General features: G+C 49.6%; 1 protein-coding gene across 10 annotated transcripts in view; it reads left to right on the forward strand.

The window, feature by feature from the left end:
• The window catches only part of SLC39A11 (solute carrier family 39 member 11), a 363,731-nt gene that overhangs the window by 179,657 nt on the left and 156,378 nt on the right, over window positions 1–27,696 (forward strand). For 8 of the 10 annotated variants that reach the window (XM_070480055.1, XM_070480054.1, XM_070480056.1 and 5 more), the window contains one exon: window positions 9,068–9,209. In XM_070480055.1, coding sequence (XP_070336156.1) covers window positions 9,068–9,209 — 142 coding nt within the window. The remainder of the gene's footprint in view (window positions 1–9,067; window positions 9,210–27,696) is intronic. The other 2 variants (XM_070480057.1, XM_070480063.1) reach the window with 1 other exon arrangement.

Below are 27,696 nucleotides of genomic sequence, written 5' to 3' on the forward strand. Positions count from 1 at the left end.
GTATTGGAGTTTCAGCTTCAACATCAGTCCTTCCAATGAACACCCAGGACTGATCACCTTTAGGATGGACTGGTTGGATCTCCTTGCAGACCAAGGGACTCTCAAGAGTCTTGTCCAACACCACAGTTCGAAAGCATCAATTCTTCGGTGCTCAGCTCTCTTATAGTCCAACTCTCACATCCATACATAACCACTGGAAAAACCATAGCCTTGACTAGATGGACCTTTGTTGACAAAGTCATGTCTCTGCTTTTTAATATGCTGTCTAGGTTGGTCATAACTTTCCTTCCAAGGAGTAAATGTCTTTTAATTTCATGGCTGCAGTTACCATCTGCATTGATTTTAGAGCCCCCCAAAATAAAGTCTGTCACTGTTTCCACTGTTTTCCCATCTATTTGCTATGAAATGATGGGACCAGATGCCATGATCTTCATGTTCTGAATGTTGAGTTTTAAGCCAACTTTTTCATTCTCCTCTTTGACTTTCATCAAGAGGCTCTTTTAGTTCTTCTTCACTTTCTGCCATAAGGGTGGTGTCATCTGCATATCTGAGGTTATTGATATTTTTCCCGGCAACCTTGATTCCAGTTTGTGCTTCATCCAGCCCAGCGTTTCTCATGATGTACTCTACATATAAGTTAAATAAGCAGGGTAACAATATACAGCTTTGACGTACTCCTTTTCCTATTTGGAACCAATCTGTTGTTCCATGTCCAGTTCTAACCGTTGCTTCCTGACCTGTATACAGGTCAAGAAGGCAGGTCAGGTGGTCTGGTATTCCCATTTCTTTAAGAATTTTCTACTTCTTATTGTCCACACGGTCAAAGGCTTTGGCATAGTCAATAAAGCAGAAGTAGGTGTTTTTCTGGAACTCTCTTGCTTTTTTGATGATCCAACAGATGTTGGCAATTTGATCTCTGGTTCCTCTGCCTTTTCCAAATCCAGCTTGAACATCTGGAAGTTCACGGTTCACATACTGTTGAAGCCTGGCTTGGAGAATTTTGAGCATTACTTTACTAGTGTGTGAGATGATTAGTTTTTCTTTATGGTTTAAATGAAAATACAAAATAAAAAAAATTTTTATGGAGAACTTTCAGATCTCTGCGAATGTGTCCCTGGGTCCCCATTGGAGAAGCATTCTTTTAGGAGAATGAAGCTGAGTTTGTGAGTTTCACCCGTGGGTCGAGCAGGTCGTGTTTTGTCTGTGCCTATGTACTGTGTTTGTTTGCAGAAGTGGCCACGAATCCTCTCCTTCTTGTCATCCATACTATGACAGTGTGACCCTGGGTCCCCCCTCTCCCCCAGAAGGTACAGTTGGCTTCTCCATCCTTCCCATCTGGATGACCATTGACCTCCTGTGGTACCAGATGTGAGGCAAGCAGAGACTTGACTTTCACGTGGCATTGGGTGTTTCCTTCTCTTGCTGCCCTGGAAACCCGAGTTTGCCACGTGAATGAGCCCAGTCTCGCTTACTGGAGGATGACAGCTACATGGAGAAGAATCTAGGTTTCTCAGCCAAGAGCCAGCCAGCTCCTGGCCACCAGCCCGCATGTGCCATCCTCGACCATCCAACCCCTAGGTGAGCCAGGGTTCGACCACAGATGGTGCACAAGTGAGTCTAGGTGATGTTAGCTGAGCCGGGGTACATGAGTAGCGGTGCCCAGTTGACTGTAGCCTAATGAGCAATAATAATTGATTTATGCTCTAAGCCACTAAGTTTTGGGTTATTTTATTGCTAACAATAAGTGTCTGATACACATTTTTTTTTCCCCCAGAAGAGAAATCTTGTCTTTGAGCAGACTTCTGAAGGGATCTGATATTCTCCAAAATGATAACATAAGTCAGAAAATGTTGCCTGGAAAGATCAGCTGGGGGCTCTCAAACTGTTGAGAAGGCAGAAAAGGCTCAGCATGGATTTTCCTCCTAGGATTAAGTCTCAGATCATCATTGAGGGTTAGAAAGAAAATGCTTCATTGGACCTCGATATTTGCCTTCATTTAGATTTATATTATTGTTTTGAGGAAAAGTTGTATTTCAGGTTACAAGAATAGCGTAATGGTTTAGAAAACTCTTCCTGGTGCCATCTCTCTGTGAACCACGCTGGTGGGAGACCTGACTGTTGGCAACACAGCTCAGGGCTGCTTACGTGGAACCGTGATTGAGGAGCTATCTTTGCAGACTCTCAGAGAGCTGTACCTTTGCAGAGAGAACTGTGTGGTGCTTTAGAATCTATTTTATGTGATTAAATAGACTTGATTATGAATAGTAATTTGGTATCAGAAATAGGAGAAGGTTTGGTCTCTACAAAGATCGCTTGAGCAATAGCATGCTTACGTTGCTTTAAATACAGCTAGAATTCCGTAGTTAACTTCACGTTTGGGAAGCTTCAGGCTGAGGTCAAAAAGACAGAACATAAAACAGAAGCGAGATTTTAACAAATTCAATAAAGACTTGAAAAATGGTCCACATCAGAAAAAAAATCTCATTAAAGAAGAAAAACTCTTTGATACATTTAAGCCTTTTCCTTCCATCTCTGCACTAATCCCCTTGTCTTTCTTTCTCAAAGCCTAAATGTTTTGTGTTCACTCAAATTTTTTTTGTCTTCTCTGTTATATAGCTTCTCCCCTCTCCTCTTGGAGATTTTGTGGTATTACTCAGTCTGGTAGATTCAGTGAGTTCTTGGTCCCTGGACATTGTTCTGGCCCTGACAAGAGGGGCCCAGGTTAAAAAATATCATGGTTTGAGACAGCCAGGAAAACTGAGAGTTACTGTGCAGTTGTGCAGATGTGATGAGAGAAACATGAGTGGGATGTCAAGGGAGTGAAGAGAGGGAGGTTTTACTTAATCCAGACTAGACTGAGTTTATCCAGGAAGACTTCCTGGAGGAGGCAGCTCAGGCTTCTTCAGCCAGGATTTTTTAAAGGCATCAAAGGCGATGCCTTAGAAACTTGAAAACTTGCCTCACTTGCACAGGCCTAGATGTCATGCCTTTATTTTAGGGGAAGGGAGGGGAGCTGGGTTGGGTGCAGTCCTAGCGCTCTCTGGCAAAGTGTTTTATGCTTCCAACACAGTGGAGTCCAACGACTTTGGATTGCCGTTCTCCTTGTCTTTGGCTGTGACCCAGGATCAATCAGCATGTGGGCAAAGAAGGCAGGGAAGACAGCAGCCACTTGTCCCCCTGTGTCCCTGTGTGCTGTGAGGCCCTCCTGGCCCGGCACTGGCCTCCCCGGGAGAGAAGGTCATCTATTATGTAAGAATCATCCATATTCCAACTGGTGATCAGGGGTGGCATTTGTTTTTTTTTTTTCCATTATGTGGAATAATTTCAGCTCATCTTATGAGTGTCATTATTATTGTGATGTCTCAGTAATAGAAACAGCATCCATTACTTCACCTCACCCTGTGTGTCTGGGTTAAGCGGGGATGTGGAGCCAGCAGCTGGGACAAAGTCAGCTGGGGCTCCATGCCCCTTCCCCGGGATCCATTCACCTGGGTCCCCAGGGGATGCGGCTTCTCCAGGGCTGTGGCCCGCTGGCAGGGGGCACCAATTAATCCTGCAACCTTTCCCTCCGCTTTTCATCAGGATGTTCTGAGCCACTGACAAACCTCAAAGAGACTGCACCCCATGGGGCGGGGGGATGTGCCAAGATATCTGAGACCCCTCTCCCCCTCCCCTCCGCCCTGGCCCGAACTGACATGACAGTGGGTGTGTGTGCAGGTTTGGTGAAAGTCAAGCCCGTGGGTGATCATCAGAGATCGGTCTGCTTTGCCTCTGCCCCCAACTCCCCGCCCTGCCTCCCCACCGGCTGTTAACAGCAAGGATGCATCCCAGCGGGGACGAACCAGAGGCAGGAGAACTCAGGGAAGGATGCTCATGGGATGCAGGGCAGACACATCCAGCCGTTGCCCTGAGTTTTAGGGGCATCAGGTGCCTCGGGGCTTCGGTACCTCATGGCATTTCTCTGCTTGTGCTTTGCCTGTGGGGCTTCCGTTGCCTTGGCTGACTCCATCCTCAGACACCTACATCCTGTTGGATTGCTCTCCAGGCTCTTGACTCCATTTGTGGCTCGTTTCTTTGAGGCTCTAGAAACACTGAGTGGCCGGCAGTTGTCTTCCCGGGACCTGGGAGGGCCAACCCTGATGAGCATCTGGATTTTATTTCTGCAAGGAGGCACGCATGTTACGTGTTGAAGGTTTTTGTTTTTTGGTTTTCACATAAAGCACATTGCAGGACCACTTTCTTCCCTCCTCCGCCTCATTTTGTTTCCTCCTCCTTTTTACCCCTCCTGTCTCTCCACTCTCTCTCTTTTCCTTCTGGAAAGTGCTAGGCTTTTCCTGCTTCTGCCTCTGGTGGGCCCGACCTTTCCAGAGCAGGTGGAAGTTGCTGTGTTTCTTCTGAACCAGGGATTTGTTGCAACCATTTATAATAATAATAACAATAATGGTCACCAGAGGACAATGATCTCCAGTTCCGTGGCCCTGGACAGGTGTTGCCTGATACCTCCCTGCCCTCTGTACCAAGCTGGGTTTGGAGGGTTGGGTGGGGAGGGGGGAGCGGGGGGAGGAAGCCCCGGATGGGGTGGGAGGGGGAGGCAGGAGGAGAGGTAGCTTGGGACACAGACCGTGTTTAGCTGCCTTGGCATTTGGGAGCTGCAAGGGAACCCAGCACCCCCAGAGCTGTCCTGGGTCCCAGGAGCCGCACTGAAACCGTCAGGGGGAGGGCAGTAACTCACTGCCCCGCCGACGGGCAGCCAGGCTGGCCGCCAGGGCCGCCGTGAAAGGTTGAGGACGGCTTGCCTTGCTCAGATGTTTGCCCTGGAAGGGATCAGCCCTCACCTCGCCTCTGCCAGGGGCTGCAAGGATTGCGTGAGGTAGTGTGGATGGAAAAGTTCTGCAGAGATTAAAAAACAAAAAAGAAGAAGCCTCAGAAGTGAAAGCGATGATATCAAGTTTAAAGAGGGGTGTGCCGCCAACCGCAAAGAGGCTACAGAGCAGGAATTTCTTCCCGGGGCACTCGGTGACCCTCCCACCGCCCTCCCTCCAGCGCAGGCGGAAGCTGTGTTTATTTAAGGGTCCAGTTAAAAAAAAGCCGCACCCCTCCACTGCGGTGTCTGAGAGCCCCACTGGGGGCTTCCTGACTCTCCCCTAATGTCGAGGATGTTACGATAAAGCCTCCGAGGCGCAGCGCCAGGGCGTCTCTTGCCAGACTGTTCCTTGAAATTCCAAGGGGTGTGTTTCTCCGCGGGAGGGTTGGGGAGGGTGGAACCTAGAGGGAAAGTTGCTCAGTCCTGTCTGACTCTTTGCGACCCCCTGGACTGTAGCCCACCAGGCTCCTCTGTCCGTGGAATTCTCCAGGCAGGAATACCAGAGTGGGTTGCCGTTTCCTTCTCCAGATCAGCGGTGGAGAGAGGAGGGTGGAACCTAGAAGGGAGGCTTAAGGGAGCCCCAGGAGGCCGGCCAGTGCCTGGGTCCAGGGATGCTCAGGGACACTGGACCGCAGAAGCTGTCCCCGCCTCATCACCTGGGGGTGCCTCCTGCAGCTCCCCACGCAGTCTGCCCCGCCCTTCCCAAGGCCACAGGTGGGGCCCAGTGCCCAGGAGTGGGGTGAATACAAGTGAGATCCGCTAGGGTTTTGTTCAGCTTTTTTTTTTGTCTCAGTACACCCCACCCCCAGCACCAGAATAAAATAAAAAGAACCAGCAGAATGTAGCTGATAAAATGGTGATGTGGCGGGGGAGGGAAGGGGTGATTTGCCTCCTTGCCTGAGACCCCATCTTCGAAGTCAGTGTGGCTTCTTCCGTTCCATTAGGGTCTTTGCTCAAATGCCCCCTTCTCAGAGAGCCCTGCCTCAGCACTGTGTCTGGAAGAGCCCTCCCGCTTTGCGTTTCGTGATGAGGTGCTGGAAGAAAGCCTGACACAGGGCCCGAGCCAAGTACTTATAACAGTTGGGCTGTGTCACTGTGGTGGTGATTTATTTCTCTAATCAACATTATCCCAACCAGCCCTCGGTTTTATAGTATATTGTGAGTTTATTGTCTGTGTCTGGAAGGACCGGGGGCTTGGCTCTTTTGAATCGCCAGGACCTAGACTGGTTCTGGTATGCAGCTGATACTTAATAAAAATTTGCCAAATACCTGAAGGCAGGCAGGCTTCCTGGAGGAAGCAGCAAAATTCTTATCTTGACAGTAAAGAGGGCCTGTGCGTTCTCGGCACGACCAGCAATAAAGTGAGGTCATGAGCATTCTCAAACTTCTACAGGGGAGTGTCTCAGCTTCAACACTGCTGGCCTTTGCCCGGATCACTCTGTGGTGGGGGCCGCCTTATGTTGTTGGGTGTTCAGCGGCATCCCTGGCTTCTCCCCAGTAGATGCCCGCACCCCCCTCTCCCCCACCCCACACACAAAGCGCCCGCTGCCAAATGTCCCCTGGGGAGCAGTCACCCCAGCTGAAAGCCACTGTTCTCAGTTAAAACCAGGGTCTCTCCTGGCTGCACCTGACCGATCGCCGCCCACCCCCGTCAAAGCAGCAGCCCTCAGTGGATGAAGGTGGCCGCATCTCTGCTGGAATGAAGTGGTTCCCTTTCCACATCCTTCCCCCACTTCTGCCTCAATCACATTGTAAAAAGAAGCGAGACAAAGGAAGAAACACCAGCTGAGGCACACGCTTTCCAGGGGAAACTCGTCTTAGGGCCGTGGTGGTGCCTCAGATGTCAGCGGGAGACGTAGGATGAGAAATAATTGAAGCTTATGAACAAAGAGCTGCGACTGCGTGGCCCTCGGCACGTGGCACGGACGCCAGCTGTCGCTGGGGGTGGGGCGGGGCGGGGCCAGCCGCTCCAAGGCCCCTCTGTCCCCAGGGGTCGTCCATCTGCCGCGTCCTGAGCCTTGACCCCTCAGCGGGATGCTCTCTTGATGCCCCTCCCGGCGACATCGCAGATGGGAGCCCGCTGCCCCTAGGATTCTCCGGGGGACCCTAAGAACTTCAACGAGGGCGGCTCGCTCAGCACCACGAGGCTTTTTTTCCTTCCATGTTAAAACAAGTTTAAAGAAGGTGTTAGCATCTTTATTAAAGTGCACCATCAGGGAACTCTTTTCCATATCCTGTGATAAACCATAATAGGAAAGAATATGAAAAAGTGTGTATATATGTTTAACTGAGTCGCTTTGCTGTACAAGAGAAATTAACATTGTAAATCAACTCTGCTTCAGTTTTAAAAAGTGTCTTATGAGGGGCATTGGAAATAAATGATTAGGACAATAGAAATATATTGGAGAAGTCAGAGGATGTGAGAGGAAGGCTTTATGTTTCACTTTTTACCTTTAGTTGGACAGAAATAATGAAGTTAAATACCCGAACCATTTCTCTTTCTGATCCCTGACGAGCAAGAAGGTGTGTATGTGTGTATTTATGTAAGATACAGCTAGGCATTGCTTTTGTGAGACTCCCCTCTGAAACTTACCCAAGAAAACAGGTTTAGTATTTGCTTATAAATAGATGCATTCCTTGATTGGATGGTTAAGCCTTCTCCTCTCCCCTATGAGATCACACATTTTATTTATTTATTTATTTAATCCACTAAGTTGGCTATTTTTATTATTTTTTCTTTTTAACAGCTTTATTGATGTTCACCCAAAGTGTACCATTATGTTTAGTATATTGCATCGTTATTTTAAAATTATGGTATAATATATACATAACATTAAATCTGCCATTTTACCCATTTAAAATGTATGACTCAGCGGCATTAATTGCATTCACAGTGCTGTGCAGTCATCACCACCATCCATCTTCAGAACTTCATCACCCCAAACAGGAACCCTGTAACCATTTAGCAGTAGCTCCCCGTTCCTCCTTCCCAGCCCCTGAAAGTGAAAAAGTGAAAGTGTTAGTCGCTCAGTCATGTCCAGCTCTTTGCAACCCCTTGGACTGTAGCCCACCAGGCTCCCCTGTCCATGGGATTCTCCAGGCAAGAATACTGGAGTGGGTTGCCATTCCCTTCTCCAGGGGATCTTCCCGACCCAGGGATCGAACCCAGGACTAACTGCACTGCAGGCAGATTCTTTACCCTCTGAGCCCCCAGGGAAATGCTGGTAAGCCCTAGTTTCTGTCTCTGAATTGCCTATTCTTGGCATTTCATGTAAGTGGGATTATACAGTACGTGTCATTTTGAGGGACACACGTTTTAAATGGAAACTTCCGTTTGTTTGGAACTATTTTGCCTGGTCTTCAGAAAATATCTGCTGTTTCCGTGCCATTGAGATGATTCTGTTCACCTTCCCTTAGGGTTTTAGGGGTCCCTTCGATGTCTTTGGAAGACAGACTCACAGCCCCATTGTAGATTCACTTGTTTGCTCCTCACTGAACTGTAAGCTCAAGAAGAGCTAGAATTTGGTCGTTTACCAAGTATCCAGAAAGTTGACAGTCAATAAATATTTGTTCAGTAAACAATGGGGATCAAAATCAAGACTTTGCACAGCTAATGCAAAGAAGAGTCAAAATAACTGGTGATGGACAGAGCAGAAGAAGGGTGACGTGATTTAAGGCCAGCTGCGCATAACCTCAGATGTGCCATGTCCTCTAGGACTCTCACTTTCCTCCTTTCGAGATGCTTCTGTTTGCCTCTCATCCTTGTTTGATCTGATGAGAAACCGGAAGACGCTGAATCCTGAAAATTGCTGACCTTGGTTCCTGTACTGAGGCCGCCAATGGGTGGACCTGCCATCCAGGCTTCTTTTGACGGTTCAGGAACTGAGTCCCTTCTGCCCTCTGCCCTGCGGTGAGAGGAGAGGGGGGTTTTGGTGTTTGACCTGCTCTTGCCCAGTGTGTGTTTTTCCTATTTCTGGGATCAGCACGGTCGCCTCCGATCCCAATTGTTGTCATCCCCAAAGTTCTGCAGCTAGAGAGCTTGTGACCTTGCTCATGACTCCTCCCGGCCTGACAGCTGGGTCTGGCCCAGGCAGCCCGTGCTCTCGGTGGATACGAGCAGGTTGCCTGGGTCCCCGGGAGCTGGAGGGACTGGAGGATGAAGGCAGAGGAGGTGCTATAGTGATGCCCCGCTTCTCGTTTCAGGGTGCAGCGGAAGACCCGCAGACGGCCCTGGCACTGAACTTGGACCCTGCGCTGACGAAGAAGTCCGACACGGAGGGTGCCAGGATGCTCTTCCCCGAGAGCGAACTTTCCATTCGGATAGGTAGAGCTGGGCTTCTTTCAGGCAAGCTCCCTGCTGCAGACCGCGGGCGGAGTCAGACAGGAGAGACCGGAACCGGGGCGGGAGGGGTGGCCGGGATGTGCCAGCTGTTCCGTCCCGTCTTTGCCAGGCGCCCACCTCGCTGTCACCCGGGGCTGAGCTGGCATCTGGCCACGCGCCTCCCCTCCACATTGGTTCTCCAAACCACTGCTTAGAGCACAGTATGTAATAGAACCTTTGGCTGTTTCCCAGAGTTGGACAAGTGGGCCCGTGGGCTGCTCTGGTGGGACTGGGCTGATTCAGGTTGCAGCGGACAGACCTCTGTCCCTCTGTCTCCCCCTCTCTGATGGCCCCTGGACGTTCCTTTCCATTGACGTGACTTTCATCTTTCTGGTTCATCTGGGGAATTTTGGGTCTTGTTTTCACTGATTCAGCCTGGAGCCTGGAAACTGAAGAACACTGATGGCAAAGGCATGCATTTTCTCTTAAGCTAGACTGAGTGCGCCCTCTCGAGAGGAATCAGGGCGGGAGGTGGGGGGGCGCAATTCTGAATCTCCATGGGGGCAGTGCAGACTGGGTCGGTGCCCTTTGAGGAGTTGAAAGGTGATGCTGGTCTCCGGCCTCAGTGTAGACGTCCCCTTCTTTGCCCAGTCGTGGCTCACTTTGAGTTGGCTACTCTCAGTACCAGTTGGCACCAGGAGAGGTGGCGTCCTTTCTTTTCCTTTGCCTTTACTTAAGTCCCGTGTCGCTGTGAAACGTTGTCCCTTCCTTTTCCTCCACTTCTGTAAATCTCAGACTCAGGAACTAAATAAACCAGGCAAAGGAGGCTGAAAGCGGCCATCCTGTCTTTTGCTTGGAGTTCTTCTCTCTTGGGTGAATCGAGGAGAGAGACTGGTGACTGGCTACCGTCTTCACCTTTGTGATTTAAGGGAGCGAGTCCTCTCACGTTTCCAGGCTGGCGTTTTAATTTGATAAGTGCACGCGGTGTCTCTGAAGTGATCCGTAGACCTCGGGAGTGGAGATCCTGTAACCTACACGAGTTACAGCCATGCCTCAAACAGTTCTCAGTTATCTGTGCTCAGATTATGTCCTGCAAGAATTATTCATGGGGAACTCGAACACCTCCTCCACTCGGGTTGAAGCTCATGGCCCCCCACCTCTTCCGATGTGGGATTTAATCAGGAAGTGAAAATTCATCCAACGGGAGCTCAAGTAACAGAGGGTTAGCTCGAAAACTCTGCCCGCTGCATCCAGTCGCACGCGTTCTCAAGTCAGTTCCACTTGCGTGTGGTCTGCCTTCTTCCTTTTCCTGGAGAGTCGAGAGCTGTCTGGTGACAAGGGTGGGGCACCGTCCTCCAGTTAAGACGGTCACTTTTCATGCCGAGTTGTGGGGACTCGGGGACAGAAGGCTTTCTGCCAGTTCTCCCCAGTTCTTGCATGTTGGATCTCCTGTGATTCCCAATGAAGACTTTATGGTCCTGACTCTGAGCCGTCTCTAGGGTGAAGGAGTTTGCCAGATCCTCAGTTCAGTTCAGTTCAGTTGTTCAGTCATGCCTGACTCTTTTCGACCCCATGAACCGCAGAACACCAGGGGCCTCCCTGTCCATCACCAACCCCCGGAGTCCACCCAAACCCATGTCCATTGAGTCGGTGATGCCATCCAACCATCTCATCCTCTGTCGTCCCCTTCTCCTCCTGCCCTCAATCTTTCCCAGCATCAGGGTCTTTTCCAATGAGTCAGCTCTTTGCATCAGGTGGCCAAAGTATTGGAGTTTCAGCTTCAACATCAGTCCTTCCAATGAACACCCAGGACTGATCTCCTTGCAGACTGGTTGGATCTCCTTGCAGTCAAAAGAACTCTTCAGAGTCTTCTCCAACACCACAGTTCAAAAGCATCAATTCTTCGGTGCTCAGCTTTTTTATAGTCCAATTCTCACATCCATACATGACCACTGGAAAAATCATAGGCTTGACTAGATGGACTTTTGTTGACAAAATAATGTCTCTGCTTTTTAATATGCTGGCTAGGTTGGTCATAACTTTACTTCCAAGGAGTAAGCATCTTTTAATTTCATGGCTGCAATCACCATCTGCAGTGATTTTGGAGCCCAGAAAATAAAGTCAGTCACTGTTTCCCCAGATCTTATTGTCTCCCATTTTTTCAATCTTCAAGGCCACAGGGGAAAGGTTCAATGCCTGTCAATCAAAAAAGTAAAAAAGGGCATATACCTCTGGCTGATTCATGTTGGTGTGTAGCAGAAACCAACACCATATTGCAAAGCAGTTATCCTCCAATTAAAATAAATTAGTTAAAAAAAGAAGTGTTGGCAATACCATCTTCAAGGTCATTGCCAACTTGTAAATCATTAGCAAATAAACTATGACTTAATTGAAGCAAAAAAAAGAAAGAAAAAAGGTAAAAAGAGATCCCTTTGACATGAACCTTTTCCAGTGGGACCACGAGAATACAGGGCCAGTGGCACTGATCTTGGATGGCCTCCGCCTGCAGTGGCTTGGAAGCAGGGTTTCAGTTCCCGGTCAGACACCAGGGTCAGGCCCCGGCGGTGAGAGCCCCAAATCCTGGCCACTGGACCAGTGATCAGTGACGAGGCCTGGGCCCTTCAGCTTTGCAGAAAAGAACCCCACAAAGACGGAAATTAGTGAAACAATTGTTCGGAGGAAGAGAGTGCCGTACGTGTGGACGGAGGCGCGGGCAGACTCAGAGAGACGCATGCCCTCGTGGTAGTTTAAATCTCTTCCGCGGGGCGTCTCTTCCGGGTTCTCTCTGGCCAGGCATCCTGCCCCGCCCAGGTCTTCCGGGTTCTCTCTGGCCAGGCATCCTGCTCCGCCCAGTTCTGAGTCTGTGTTCGGTTTATCTCAGCGTCCTCCCTCGTGGCTTCCCCGGTGGCTCAGCGGGTAAAGAATCCACCTGCAGTGTGGGAGACCCAGGTTCGATCCCTGGGCTGGGAAGATCTCCTAGAGGAGGAAATGGTAACCCACTCCAGTATTCTCGCCGGGGTCATCCGTTGGACAGAGGAATCTGGTGGGATACATACAGCCCATCGGGCCGCAAAGACACGACTGAGCGACTAGCCCTTCCTTTCAGGGTCCTCTTGCCTCAGGAGTTGACTTTGCTGGAAAGTCTCCCAGGCTTGCTGGACCTTCTTGGCCACCCCAGGGCGGGGTAGCAAGCAGAGGCTGCGTGGGAGGCAATGCCATCCTGTCCTCTGCTCAGAAGCACCTAGGCAGAGCCCGTTTCCAGGTTACCAGGCAACCCTCGGTCACTGTTGCTAGCCTTTCGGATCCGAGGGCTAACGCAGCCCGCGGGGGTTTGGGGGGAGTGTAGGTTTGCAGAGCCCGAGGGAACCCAGCCACCTCCGGAAAGGTTGTTCCTCTTCTCGCCTGGGCACACCTGTGCGTGTCAGGCGGCCAAGGACTGGAAACTTGATAATGGCTATTTGATGACTGGCCGCGTGCAGATCATGCCTTATTTGTACCATCTGAATCTGCCTTTAAGCTTGCTGTAAATGGAGCCCGGAGGTTGGTTTAATGGGTGTTTAGTGAATAACATCAGCCTCTAAAAGATAATATTGGCACTGCTATTGTAATGTCCTGTAATTGGTTCAACAAGAGGAAAAGCTGCCCCGAGTCTCAGCAGCGGCCTCGCCGGGGAAAGCATTTATGGGTTTACAATGCTTTCCTATGTACGTCTAGGTGCCAAATGTTTTACAGTATCAACTGTTCTCAGGGCTGGGGATAGTCTGGGTCACAGCTAGACCAGAAGTTCTTATAAATCAGTCTCTGTCTCTCCCACCCTCCCCCCCACCCCAACTATGTACCTATCTCCGGCTAACTTTCTTTTAATTAGGAAAATAATGACACGGGTTACAACTGAAAGTAGTTTTTCTTCCACCTTCAGAGTCTTTATGGCCCAGGTTCCCATCTCAGACACAGAAGCTGTTTCTAGTCTCTAGTGTTTCCTTTCGGAAATCTTGATGTTCTGTTTACCCCATCTTACTTGGCCCCCCTTATTCTGCGCCTTGTGCTTTTCACTTCATGATACATTTCGGTTTCTGCTTCGGGAACATTCATTGATGCATCCCATTCTTATTTTTGGCTGTGATCTTACCGAATTAGTCCCCCTCTTGATGGCCTCTGAGGGTGTTTACCGTCTTTTGCTGTTAAAGCAGCAGAGAGATTCTCCCATGTGTTAATACATCTCTGCAGGCAGTTCTGTGGTTGAGTAAATTCTGGAAATTAGGCCAGGGGTTCTGTACATCTGGAGCCCAGGAGTGGGCACCACAGAGCCTGTGAACCTCTTGGAGCTTTACACAGAAAGATCCATGTTTTTTGAGGAATCTAGGAAAATGGCACTGATGAATAGAGACACGGACGTAGAGAGCAGACTTGTGGACACAGCGGGGGAGGAGAGGGCGGGATGAGCCGGGAGAGCGGCACTGATGTGTGTACGTTGCCCGGTGTTAAATGGGCCGCTGGGGGGAAGCGGCCTGTAGCCACTCGGTGCTCTGGGATGCCCGAGAGGGATGGGGCAGGGTGGGGAGGAGGCGCTCCGAGGGAGGGGATGTACGTGCACACGTGGCTGAGTCCCGCTGTCCAGCGGAACACACATTGTAAAGCAGCTATGCTCCAATTTTAAAAAAAGGTATGCATTTTTGGAAGACAAAGGTCTGTAACATGCATCACAGTTCAGATGGATCCATGGGCTCTGTGTTTATCTAGAACCTGGGTTTCTTCGCCTCAGTCACCCCGTTCAGCTGCCAGCGAACTTTCTTTCTGCCTTTTTCCTTTCTCATGAGCACTCTCCTTAGGCTACGTGCCAAGTCGCTTCAGTCGTGTCCGACTCTTTGCGACCCCAGGGACCTTAGCACGCCAGTCCATGGGATTCTCCAGGCAGGAACACTGGAGTGGATTGCCATGCCCTCCTCCAGAGGGTCCTCCCAACCCAGGGGTCAAACCCACGTCCCTTATGTCTGCTGCTTCGACAGGCGAGTTCGTTACCTCTAGTACCACCTGGGAAGTCGCTCTTTAGGCTGAAAGTGAAAGTGACTGTGTTAGTTGCTCAGTCGTGTCCAACTCTCTGTGACCCTATGGACTGTAGCCCGCCAGGCTCCTCTGTCCATGGGATTCTCCAGGCAAGAATACTGGAGTGGGTTTCCATGCCCGCCTCCAGGGGATCTTCCTGACCCACGGATCAAACCTGCATCTCCTGTGTTTCAGACGGATCCTTTACCATCTGAGCCACCAGGGAAACTCAAGAATACTGGAGAGGGTAACCTGTCCCTTCTCCAGGGATCTTCCTGACCCAGAAAACGAACCAGGGTCTCCTGCATTGCAGGCAGATTCTTTATCGGCTGAGCTACCAGGGAAGGTAATTGTTAACTTCCCCATTTCCTTGTTTTTTCTGAGAGAGGAAGCTGAAACTCTCCAAGACTTTATTTTTTTTTTCTTTTATGGATCCATTAGCATGCCAGATGGAAAATTGAATGTAATTTTGTGTTTCTGTGGAAGGAACAGAAGTAGGCATTATTTTCCAGGGGAGAAAGAGGTGGATTTAATTTGGGAAATTAGTTGTGAAGTGGCTTCTATTTATTATCCGTGAACCTTTCCAAAGCTAGTTGGGGGAGACGTGAATGGGGATTCAAGACAGGCAAGCCCGAGCCAGAAGAGACTCTATTAGAGACCCGTTTTCCCTTGATGTCTTACTCTGTTCTGTTGGGAGAATTCAGCTGGCAAAGGTAATTCTACCTGGACAGCTTGGCAGACGGGAAACCATGTTTTGCAAAACGATACCGACGCAGACCTAGCTTTAAGCGGGTTGTGAATTTGGAGAAATTTACCAACCCTGGCCACATGTATTTGTTTGTTATCTTAGTCTAACATCTTGAATTCCTCATTGGTTATGCTCTGGCCTTGCTGGGTGGCATTTTCTGGTAGAACTAGAACTGGTCTTGGGAGACAGAATTTAACCTCTTTTGGCCCAAGGTTCCCGAGTGCCCCACCCCCAGGTGAGCACCAACAGGACTTGCTCACTCAGCGTCATGAGGGAGCTGGGATGCTCTCAGATGCCCTTCCCCCTTCCGCAAGATGCTCCCAGCTGCTCTCCAGGTATCTGGCTGTCCTCTTTCAGTCAGGAGCTGGGAATCATTCCCCTCCCCCCATTTCTCTCGTTAAATATCCTCCGTTTGGTGCCTCTGGGAAGAAGATTTGGTCAAGCGTTGAATGTGGAGGCATCAGTAATAGACAGTGTTTTACTCCTGCTCATGCGTTTGCGTTTTAACCAAGGACAGTTTCCTTCATTTTTTTAAACGTTATATTATTATTATGCGGCAAGAGAGCACTTAAGTGCTAGTCTAGTCTAGTCTAGTTCCCTGCCCAGGGATGGGACTTGGTCCCCCCATACATTGAGAGCATGGAGTCTTAGCCCCTGAACAGGTGGGTTTTCACACTGGCTGGCCTTTGGAGGATATGGTTTTTCAGCACACGTGTGGGGCTTGAGGGTGGCCAGTCACTGTGGGGTGAACTCCCTTCTCGGGGGACAGTCGTCTGTTCTCTCTGTAAGACCAGCCTCATGCATCCAGCTCCCAACTCCTGGATTTCCTCGGCACTTAAATTCCTCAGAATAGTTGGGTCCTAGGGAAGCAAAGAGGGCTTATTTAAGCAGCTTCAAGCTTCCTCTGACAAATCTTTTAATTTTCCAAGTCTTCCTTGACTTCTGTCACTAACATTTCCAGTCAGATTTAGTACACTTAGATTTGTGAATTTTTAAAAAATCTTATCTTATATTGGGGTGTAGCCGATTAACAATGTTGTGATAGTTTTCAGGTCAACAGCGACGGGGCTCAGCCGTCCGCACACATGTATCCGTTCTCCCCCAAACTGCCCTCCCATCCAGGCCGCCACATCACCCTGAGCAGAGCTCCCCTGTGGCCTACAGGAGGCCGTTGTTGGTTCTCCATTTGAAATATAGCAGAGTACACTTAAATTTGATCAGGAGTCAGATGTAGCTCTTTTCTTAAAATGACTAGGTCTCCAAAATAATGTGTTTAGGGACGTCTCTGAGATATTATTAGGACTTTTGAATTTGTATCAGTAAGATCTCTACAGATAAAGAATAACTTCACAGTTGTTCATGTAAATTTAATGCCTTGGCATGTGGTTTTAGCAATTAGACATTTTGTTTTTTTGCTGTGATTGGCTGGGTAGGGGACATTTTCCAGTCTTCTCCTGGCCTCACTGGGAGGAATTGCCTGGGACCTGAAACGCAGACAAGCCTTGCTTTTGTCACGTCCTTCCTGGGCCAAGGCCCGTAACCTGGGTTTCTTCACATAAAGGGCTGCAAACCAAGCCTGTCAGCACATGGCAATAACACTGAGGCTATTTAAAATGTGCCACATTTTCATAGCAAAAAACCAAACCAAACAAAAATATTTTGCCAAAGGACAAAGGATAAAAATATTTCACCAAAGGATTGAGGGCAGGAGGAGAAGGGGGTGACAGAGGATGAGATGGTTGAATGGCATCATCAACTCAGTGGACATGAGTTTGAGCAAGCTCCGGGAGATGGTGAAGGACAGGGAAGCCTGGCGTGCTGGGATCACAAAGAGTCAGACACAACCAAGTGAACAATAACAACAAAGGATAAACAGCAGAGTGTTCAACAATAATAATTGCCAGGAGCTCTTTAGCACCGTGAATGTTTAATAAAACAAGTAACACAGAAACACCCTCTGGGACTGGGCTCTGTGGGAGGCCTGAGTGAGCCTCCCTGTGTCTCAGCTCAGGAGAGATCAGTATCCGTTATTACGTGGATACTTTTTATAGATTCTTCCGCCTCTGAGTAGTGTAATATTCTGCCTACCTGCTGTTTAGCACTGCGGCAACACTTGTCCTGTTTATTTGCTTTTAGGCCGTCAGTGTGCTGAGGCCTGTGCCCAGAGGCAGTTTGGAGCTTATATACATTTCCTAGGTGGCTCAGGGATAAAGAATCCTCCTGGCAATGCAGGAGACGTGGGTTTGATCCCTGGGTCAGGAAGATCCCCTGGAGAAGGGAATGGCAACCCTCTCCGGGATTCTTGCCTGGAGAATCCCACGGACAGAGGGGCCTGGCAGGACTACACAACGCAGGGCTGCCGGGTGAGCGGCCTGCGCAGCAGAAACACATTTTCTCACAGCTCTGGAGTCTTGAGGTCTCAGGTGAAGGAGTGGGCAGGGCTGCTCTCTTTGCAGGCCTCTCTCCGTGGTGTGTATACGGCCACCTCCCTGCATCCTCAGCTGGTCTTCCCTCCGCCTGTCTGTGTCCTCATCTCCTCTGCTTACTGGTCCTATTGGATGAGGGTCCACCTCTATTACCTTGTTTTCATGTAATTACCTCTTTAAAGACCCTATCTCCAAACACAGTTAAATTCTGAATCCTGGGGATTAGGGCTTCAGTGCATGCGTTTGAGGGGACATGACTCAGCCCCCTAATAGCGCCTGGTTTCTTTGAAACGTTGCCTTCTTAACCCCCTAACGGACCACTGGGTGGCGAGGGCACTAACGTGGTTCCGTCCGTCTCCCCCTTCCTTCCTTTCTCCCTTGTTCCCTTCCTTCCTTTCTCCTCCCTTCCCTTCCTCCTCCCTCCCTCCCTCCCTCCCTCCCTTCCTTTCCTTTCTATCTCTTTGATTCTTTCACTGTATTTCCACCTCTTTATCTATTCTTCCTGTACTTGGATGCCCTGGGAATGCTGAGTCATCAGTGTGGAAAACCGCGCTGATGAAGTTGGCGAGTCTCTCGAGGCAGCAAGCAGAGACGAAGGCAGGCGATCTGAAGTCCCGCCTGCAAGGCTGCTGGCAGGTATGCGGTCCCCCCAGAGGCATTGCTCCCCTGACTCTGGGGGGGCTTCATGGTCACACACAGTGGATGGATGCCGTCCCCCCAGAGGCATTGCTCCCCTGACTCTGGGGGGGCTTCATGGTCACACACAGTGGATGGATGCCGTCCCCCCAGAGGCATTGCTCCCCTGACTCTGGGGGCTTCATGGTCACACACAGTGGATGGATGCAGTCCCCCCAGAGGCATTGCTCCCCTGACTCTGGGGGCTCCATGGTCACACACAGTGGATGGACGGGCGCGCTCCCCTGATGGCTAATCTCCCAGGGCTGCGGAATGATGTTCACTCACTGTGCATCTTCACAGAAATGGATGCTCTCACAGCTGCGGAGGCTGGAAGTTTGAAATCAAAGCATCCGCAGGGTCCAGCTGTTTAACAGCTTCATGGGTTCGAGTAACTTCCGGCAGCCCCCAGCACTCCTTGGCTTGCAGCCGCAAACCTCCGGTCTCGGTTGTCACGTGGGCTTCTTCCCTGTGTGCCTCAGGGTCTGAATCTCCCTCTGCTTACGTAAAGACCCCAGCCGTCGGACCCGCCCTAACCCACTCTGCCCACTGCTTAGCTCGTCCCATCCGCAGACTATTTCTAGGCGAGATCCCGCGCTGAGGCCCCTCCCAGTGGAGGGGACACGCTTCAGCCGGGTCCACTCACCAGCCCCACCGTCTGCTCCTCCGGGGCCAGCCTGTGGGAGCTGGGTTATTTGGCAGAGGAGGGCTAGTGGTGGTGGGAGCTTCTGTCATGCACATGGGAAGCGAGAGGGGAAACAGGGAGAGGAATCCAGAGGCGCCTAATCCTGGCAGTCATAAAACCCCCACTTAATTCATTGGCGCCTTCAGAGCAGCTGCCAGGACTCTGAAATATTCATTAAGTGTCTACCAAGGAGTTAGGGATACCATCTCCTTATGCAAAATTTAGCATTTGCTGGGCTAGCAGGTTCCATCATATTTATTAGAATTCTGACACATTCATTTCAGCTCATAAGTCTATTAAACAGGGAAATGTGTTTTTAATGTGTTTTTGGGAAGTGGAGCAGACAAGTGTGTTGGGCAGCCCCAGCCCCTGTTAGGACGTTCCTGCCAAGCTTTCATTACCCGGAGAACTGGTGCTGTTGCCAAAGCCTGACAGCCCGGCTCTTTCCAGGTCTTTTTTTTGTTTATTTGTTTTTTCAGATGTTATTTTTTGCACAAGCTCCTTAAGCTGAAGAGGCATAAGGTGGCACTTTGGTTTCAAGTATTTGGGATCTCAAGGAGCCCTTTCTACTTAATTCATTCCCATCTCAACTGTTTATTTCCTCCCCTCTTGCCTTTTGGCTTTTACGGAAAGGGCCAAGAAGGATGGAGGAGGAAATGGCAGCCCACTCGGTATACTTGCCTGAAAAATTCCATGGACAGCAGTGCCTGGCGGGCTAGAGTGCTTGGTGTCACAAAGAGGGACAGAGTGGCAGTGGGTTCCGGTCCGAGACCTTGGAGTCTGAGGGCAGGGCCTTGGGCGCAACCCCCCAGGTGAGCAGAGGCGGCAGCAGGCGGGGCCGCCGTGGGCTGCGGGTGTCGTTTCTGAGCGTCCTGGGTAGCCCGTGTGGTCCTGCAGGGCGTTGCCGTGGTAACCTTTCCCCTTCTCTGCTGTGCTCCCCAGGACGTCTCTGCTTGGTGACCTGGATGTCGCCCTTTGTCTGTTTCATCTCTCCTGGTCTCTTTTCCCTCGGCCCCTCCGTCTCCCCTGGTCTCTCTCTCTCTCACCTGCGTCTTCCTGTCTGGCTCTCCGCATCCCTCCTCCTCTCCTCTCCAGTGACTGTCCCCCTTCCTTCCTCCCTCGCCCTCAGCACGGAGGGTCCTCGGAGAATTCTCTCTGGCTCTGTCGGGCCCAGCAGTGCCGTCTGCAGCCCCAGAGCAGCGGATCCCAATTGTGCAGTAACTGGCAAAGCTCTTCAGAGGTGCTTTCTTGCCTCTGTGTGTGGAGCTCAATCGGGGGACCCCTCCCCTCTTTCTAGATAACCCGATCTGGGTGAAGCTTTCCTCCAGGCTTTGCTTCTGGTTGGTTTTGCAGAACGGAAGCTCATCCATTGGCAGCGCTAATTAAACTCACCCAAGCGAAATGTGGACAGGGTCCCCGCCAGACATTTGGGGTGGAGCGCCGTGACAAATGTAGACACCGTGGGGTCTGTTTTGGAGACCCCGCCTCTCCTTCAAGTCATCCTTCAAGCGTCTCGGTGACAATCCTCCAACCCACCTGTCACCCGGCCCCACTTGATTAGTGTTATTAACCACCTGGTGTTGAATTTTTCTTGCTTCTCGCACGTCTCCTGCAGACAGGGGATAGAGAAGATTAGCATGTTAATTTCCTTTCTCTCCGAGTCTTCTATTGCAATACAACCAGGGGCCTCTGCCTGTACCCCGCTTCTCCCCTTTCCTCCTCTCCACCTGTGTTAGGGCTGGAAAAGGGCAACAGGGATGCGGATAGAGACTCCATGCTGGCATCTAACGGGATCCTATTAGCTGACCCAGACTTCAGAGTCAATTTTTGTGCTAGCGATTGGATTAAGCGGTCGCTCAGCCAATTTTCAGGATCCGACGAGTGGCGTGAAGCCTTTGGGGGCGTTATGTTTAACAACAAAGGGAACAGAAGAGGCTACAAGTCGATCGAAATTGAAACGCTTCTCCTGGAATTAACGAGCCGCTCCGGGGAAGTTGTGGGACCCCACAAGCTTGTTTAAAATTCTGACTGTGGGAGGCTGCACAGATGCAGGTTTTGATCATACCGCTTGACGAGCAGAGCAGGACATGGAGACTCAGGACTTGTATTCTGAGAGTCTGATTTGGAAGCTCCAGGACAGGGCTGTGGGGCCTCTGTTTTTCTCACCTCGGTCTCCATTTCCTCCCACTCTTGTTTCCCATTTAAATTATGTGTGCAAAGTCAGGGATGTTTGAATATCACATCACGGTGGGTCCACCGAGGCAGACAAGCACGCATCCTTTCCCGGGAGAGGACCCTTCACCCCCACACGTCAAACACAGAGATGCCTCTTATCTTCTAAGTACCAGTGTCTTCTTTGAACCCATCAAATAACCCATTTAATGAGAATTAAATGTTGAGTTTCTCAGGGCTCCCAGACCCCTGGGACACCGCTGGAGGGAAAAGGCAGGGAAGAGAGGCACTTGCCTTGATTCCTATCTCCCTCCGCTTAAGAAATACAGATGCAACCTGAAACTTAAAATGTGAAGTTTCAGTATAAAAATTTTTTTAATTGAGTAGAAATGTTGGCTCCAAATGAGGGGGCAGGTGTGTTATCTAAGGTTGTCGTGGTGTCTGTGTAGATGCTGGCTGGCTTATTTGGACCCTCACAGGGTGAGTCTCCTAAGCCATTATGCTCAGAATGCCTGCCGTGACCTCGATCATTCTGTGGGGCGGAGACCCCCTGATGAAAGCCACAGGCTGTCGGATCATTGGGATTTCGGGAGGGACAGTTCTTTGTGGTGGAGCCGGGTCCGGAACTTCCAGTCTGCTCTTCACTTCAGCCCAGTCCCCTGGAGTCCCTGAGGACCCGGGTCCAGAGCAGAGAAGAGCCACTGTGGGCAGAATCTTAGCCCCCGTCCCCCACGTGCCTAAAAAAGAGAAAATACAGAGTTTGGAGGAAACAGAAGAAAAAGGGCTTTATCTTCGCCTGGCAAAGATGAATACACAGCAGGCTAGCATCTCAAGAACTGTGCCCTCCTCTGGGAGGGGGAGACGCTCTGTATCCTCATGAGGGTCTTGTATATTTTTCTTGTTTCTGCAAGTTTATGGCCACAAGCTTGTGTCAGGTGGCTCAGCAACCTGGGGTGGTGTCCTTGAAGTTATCAGCTGTGAGCTTGTTCTTTTTGAGATGCAGAGCCGTACAAGAGAGCGTAGGGGTAGGACTGTAGCCCGATGCAGACTGCAATTTATGTGGAGTCAGAGAGAAATTAGCTTGGCGAAGGACGAGTCCAGCTACAAGGGTTTGTTAGTAGTAGCAGCTAACGGAGAGCCAAGATTCTTTAACTCTTGCAGGCTTGTTTGGCTATATGTGCCAAAGGCTGCTCACTCATTTCTGTTTTTGCTGCAGCACCATTGTGTGAGCTACTCAGTCGTGTCCAACTCCTTTGGACCCCATAGGCTGTAGCCCGCCAGGCTCCTCTGTCCATGGGAGGACCCTGGACTGGGATGCCCTGCCCTTCTCCAGGGGATCTTCCGGAACCCAGGGCTCCTGCGTTGCAGGCAGATCCTTTACCATCTGAGTCGCCAGGGAAGCCCGTTAGGACACACCATGCACCTGAACGCTATGCTGAGATGCCCAATAGCTCCCTTTTGGGGTCGAAAAATAACAACTGGTTACAAATTAGTAAAACTGACATGTCAGCCAATACTGAAGAACTCATCCAAACAAATGAGTTTGGACCCCCTGGAAGCCATGGAATGGTGTTATTTAGAAAACTTTTGGGAGTTTCTTAGGAGGCTTCTGAGGGTTGATTTACAATTCCAAGTTTCTTTTGGGAAAAAAAAAAAAAACAAACAAGTATCTTTTGGTGGTTGGGCATGATATTTTTAACAACAGCAACCATCTCAAAATAACTTTCTTCCCCCAAAGATTCAAGATAACTATTTTGAAGCCAGAGAAGCCGACACCCATTTGTCCTAGCTGCCCTGCAGCAGAGACCGCCAGGGTTTCCCAAGGCAAACCCCTCCCCTGCGCTGTGGTTCAAGACTTCATGACTCTCTGCGACCCTACGGACTGCAGCCTGCCAGGTCCTCTGTGCATGGGATTCTCCAGACAAGCATACTGGAATGGGTTGTCATGCCCTCCTCCAGGAGTTTTTCCTGACCCAGGGATCCAACCTGCATCTCTTAAGTCTGCTGCACTGGCAGGGCAATGCTTTATCACTGGCGCCACCTGGGAAGCCCATATACTCCCCTACTTAAGTCTAAACTGGTTTTGGCAGTGTTTGTGGATATTATAAGTCTATAAACTGTTTAGTAAGACCTTTTGAAAATTGCCATCCAGACCAAACTTATTACCGCCACTCTCTGTACCAAAATGGAAAATAATCCAGGTTGCGACTTGCGGTCCATTTCTTGAAAACTTAATCCAGTGCTGTGAAAATCTCTAGCAACACAAGCATTTCAAGAGGTCCTTGAGGTTCATCCTGACCAGGTTCGTTCTTGATTAATGCAAAAATTCACAGTAAGCAGAATACCAAAATTCTGAATACAGATATGATTCAGTAATTTTGAAATGAGGGAGTGGTAAGGCTGGGTCGTATAAGGGCAAGGTCAGATCTAGCCTTTGTTTAAAATGTTGATATTTTCATCATGAATTAAAAACATGTTTTGTAATTTTCTTAGTTTTTAAAAAACTACAGTTTTACTAATTTTTTATGTTTTAAGGGTATTTTTAATATGGACCATTTTTAAAGTCCTTACTGAATTTGTTATGATATTGATTCTGTTTTATTTATTTTTTTTTTGGCCATGAGACATGTGGGATCCTAGCTCCCTGACCAGGGATCGAACCCGCACCCCTTGCATTGGAAGGCGAAGTCTTAACCACTGGACCTCCAGGGAAGTTGCTCTACTAATTTTTAAAAAATTTTTATTTTTATTTTATAATTTAAAAAATTATGTATTTTAATGGAAGTCCTGTTACAACATTTGTAATGTGACTTCTGGTAAGAAGCTTGGAAATTATCATTTCACCAACATGTTAAAAAGCTAGCGAAACTGAAGAAAGCAACAGGTCTTCTTTTTCTTTTTTCCTTTATTAAATATGTATATTTTTATTTCGTTTATGTATTTATTTTTATTTTTGACTGTGCTGGGTCTTTGTTGCTGTGCAGGGGCTTCCCTCTAGCTGCAGTGAGAGGCGTCTGCTCCCTAGCTGAGGTGCACGGGCTTCTCACTGCTGTGGCTTCTCTTGTGGAGCACGGGCTTGGGGGCACTCGGGCTTCAGTGCTTGCAGCGCATGGGCTCGATACTTGTGGCTCACGGGCTTCGTCGCTCTGCAGCGTGTGGGATCTTCCTGGACCAGGGATGGAACCTGCATCTCCTGCATTGGCAGGCGGATTCTTCACCACTGAGCCAGCAGGGAAGCCCCGCAGAATTCTTCTTTTTCCTGATAGTCACTGTGAGAACTGGGTTGAGCTCCAAGAAGTAAAACACAAGGGCTTGGCCTCCCAGAACTGCTCTCATCTCAGACTTGTCCACACTGAGCCCTCTAGCAGCTGGTCACTTGCAGTTCAGATTTCTACATGGAGCTCTTGGGTGTCTGCTCTGGAGAGTGGAGATTCTTTGCCTTCACTATTGTGTCCCGCCAAGCGGGGCAGAAAAAGACTGAGAAGTTCTTGTGACAATCATGGTTTCGAGGCCTAGCTTCACGGAGACTGAGACCTGATCACCCATCGGTAGGACCTTCCCCTCCCCACAGCTCACCGTCACAGCGTTCGAGTCCCGTTTACCTGGTACGTCATGCCTGGCTATTAAGAAAAATTTCCAGACATACTAAATGGCAAGAAGCATATCTTGAAGACACAGAGTCAGCATTAGAAACATATTCAGATGTGGCAGAGACATTGGAAATATCAGCCCAGCAATTTAAAACAGCTCTGATTAATATGCTAAGGGGTGCTCACGGATAAAACAGGCAGGAAGCCAGAGCAGATGGGCACGGTAAGCAGAGAGATGGAAATTCTAAGTAGGAACCAAAAAGAAATGCTAGAGGATCTGTTTCAAGAACACCCAGCAGGAATGAAGAATGCCTTTGATAGGCTTATTTGTAGAGTAGATGGCAGAGGAAAGAACCTCTGAGCCTAAGGGCGTCTCAACAGAAACCTCCCAAACTGAAAAGCAAATAGAAAAAGGAAGGAAAAAAATGCAAACAGAATATCCAAAAACCATGGAGCAACTACAAAATGTGCAGCCTGCATGAAATGGGATTACCAGGAGAAGGGAGAAAGGAACAGAAGAAATATTTGAAGCAATAATGACTGTCAGTTTTCCCCAAATTAACGTCAGCCACCAAACCATAGATCCAGGAAGATCAGAGAACTCTAAGTAGGACAGATGTCAGAAAACTCTGCCTAGGAATATAATTTTCAAACTGTAGGAAATCAAAGAAAAAACCTCTGGAAGAAGCCCATGAAAGAGACCTTACCTCTTAAAGGAACAAAGAATTACAGCAACCCTTCAGAAACCCAGCAAACGAGAGTGAGGTGAAATATTTCAAGTTTCGAGAGGAAGAAACCCACCAACAGAGAATTCTTTACTCTGCTAAATTATCCCTCAGAAGCGCAGGAGAAATAAAGATTTTCTTGGACAAACAAAAATCACTGCCAGTATCTCTTGCTTGGCAAGACATGGGTAAAAATGCACAATGAAATGTGTACTCTTAACCGTATCTCGGTGTGCGGTGCAGTAGTGTTGAGTATATTCACATCACTGTGCAACCATCTTGGATATTTTTGCGTCGATTTTGATTTTTTTTAAATAGATGACTAAAATATTATGTTTCGGGATTGAGGTTTTTGTCGCCCCCCCCTTAAACTCTGTGCCCAGGGGAGTGCCAGGCTGACCGCATCCTGCCCTGGCGTGCTCCAAACAACCCCCTCCTCCCACGCAGAGCTGCAAGGACTTACATGAGGATTGTTCCAGAGCCAGAACGGTCAATCCTGCGGCTGGAAACAGGCTTGTGAGCTCTGCTAACTGACCTGAAAGAGATCTGTCTGAACAGACACCCACTTCGTGTGAATTCACACCCGACAAAAGCGATCAGCTCCAGCCTACGTTCTTTACCCTGGTCCCTGCATTTTCCAGTAGGTTCTCTGTAAAAACCAAGGATAGACATTCCTGAATCTCTTTCACTGTGAAAGAAAAAGCTGAGTGTGACCAATGTGCAGATAGGGGATCCTTTCTTTTTATTTAAAGTTTGTTTTCTGTGTCTATGAGTCTATTTCTGTTTTTGTAAATAAGTTCATTTGCATTGTTTTTTTAGATTCCACATATAAGTGATACCACACAGTATTTGTCTTTCTTGGGGGTTCCTTTAACTTAAAAGGATACATTGGCTACCAAATCAAAAACACTGGGAGTTTAAGTGGACCTTTGAAATCACCTCCTGGGTTAATGGTCTTGTGTTATAGCTCAGGACACAGAGTCCCTCTAGGAGAAACGTGGCCCAGCACATCTTGTGAGTCTGGTCCATTAAGTTGCATTCTGCTCTGTTTTTCCTCCGGAGCTGGCCAGGCGATGGAGCTGGTGAGGCCAGGTCTGCAGATGCCCATTAGTTTTGCCCCGGACCACCTGCCGCACCTAACCCCGTCACAGTCAGAGACCTTCCGAGTGTAGGTAAGTGGTGGTCGTCATTGAGACGGGAGAACACGTGGCTGGCTCAAGAACGTCCACTGGGGGACACAGCCCGCTAGTTAATCCTCACTTGTTAGTCCTGGTCTCACCAAGGGGACGCAGTGGGACCCCAGTGTCTCTGTGATTTACATTCACTTTTATTTTACACCCAGGACAATAAAAGAGCAGCTGGCAGATTTCAGCAGTGCCCACACAGCACCAGGGCTCTGGCAAAATGGCAGGACAAATGAGACTCTCTGGGGGGAACAGTTTTATTTATTTATTTATGTTTGGCTGTGCTGGGTCTTCGTTGCTGCGTGCAGGTTTTTCTCTGGCTGTGGCGAGCGGGGCCTCCTCTCTAATTGCGGGGCACAGACTCTGGGGCGCTCGGGCTTCAGTCCTTGCGGCTCCTGGGCCCTAGAGCACAGGCTCGGTAGTTGTGGCACACGGGCTTCATTGCCCTGCCGCCTGTGGGGTCTTGACCAAGTCCGCAGTCTCCCCGTGTGTGTGGAACCACGTGCAGACGCCTCACTTGAGCTGGGGCTGTGTCTGCTACCGGGCAGCTGCTCGGTCTGGACACGTGTGATCAACTGATCAGCTGGGCTCGACCTGAGTCAAGGTGCGGAAGGGGTGCGGGGACCTCCTGGCAGAGATCGTTCCTGGAGAAGAGAAGCCAGCCATGCACACGTGGGCCCAGGAAGGCACATTCAGGGCCCGGGGGGAGGCTGGGCGCTCTCCCTTGAATTTTGTCTCTGGTCCACTTTGAACCGTTGGGTTCCAGCCCAGGTTCTAAGGAGAGAGGGAGAGAGGGGAGGTAGGAGCGTTTGTGGGTTAGGAGGGGTGCCATCCTGGAGAAATGGCTGTGGCGCCCACTGAAGCTCCTGCCGTGGTGACAGCTGGACACGACTTGGTCCAGGCTAGGAGGCCCAGAGGAGAGTTCTAGAAGCTAGAGAAAACGAAGATGCAGTGCTTGCCGCCTGCATAGTGATGAGACCTCAGTGGAGCTCCTGGGACTGGCCAGAGGCCTCCCAGAAATTCTTGTAGGAGCTGGAGGCCTGCCTTAGCCTGTGTGGCTGGAGTTAATGATATATGGTCATATGGTTATATTTATGATCAAACAGTGTTTTAAGGTGTTTTTTTTCTCTCCTGTTGTAAGTTGGGCCTCCCTTGCGGCTCAGTGGTAAAGAATCTGCCTGCAATGTGGGAGAACCGGGTTCGATCCCTGGGTCGGGAAGATCCCCTGGAGGACGAAATGGAAACCCACTCCAGTATTCTTGC

This window comes from Odocoileus virginianus, chromosome 17 (genome assembly GCF_023699985.2).
Source record: "Odocoileus virginianus isolate 20LAN1187 ecotype Illinois chromosome 17, Ovbor_1.2, whole genome shotgun sequence".
Classification (NCBI taxonomy): domain Eukaryota; kingdom Metazoa; phylum Chordata; class Mammalia; order Artiodactyla; family Cervidae; genus Odocoileus; species Odocoileus virginianus.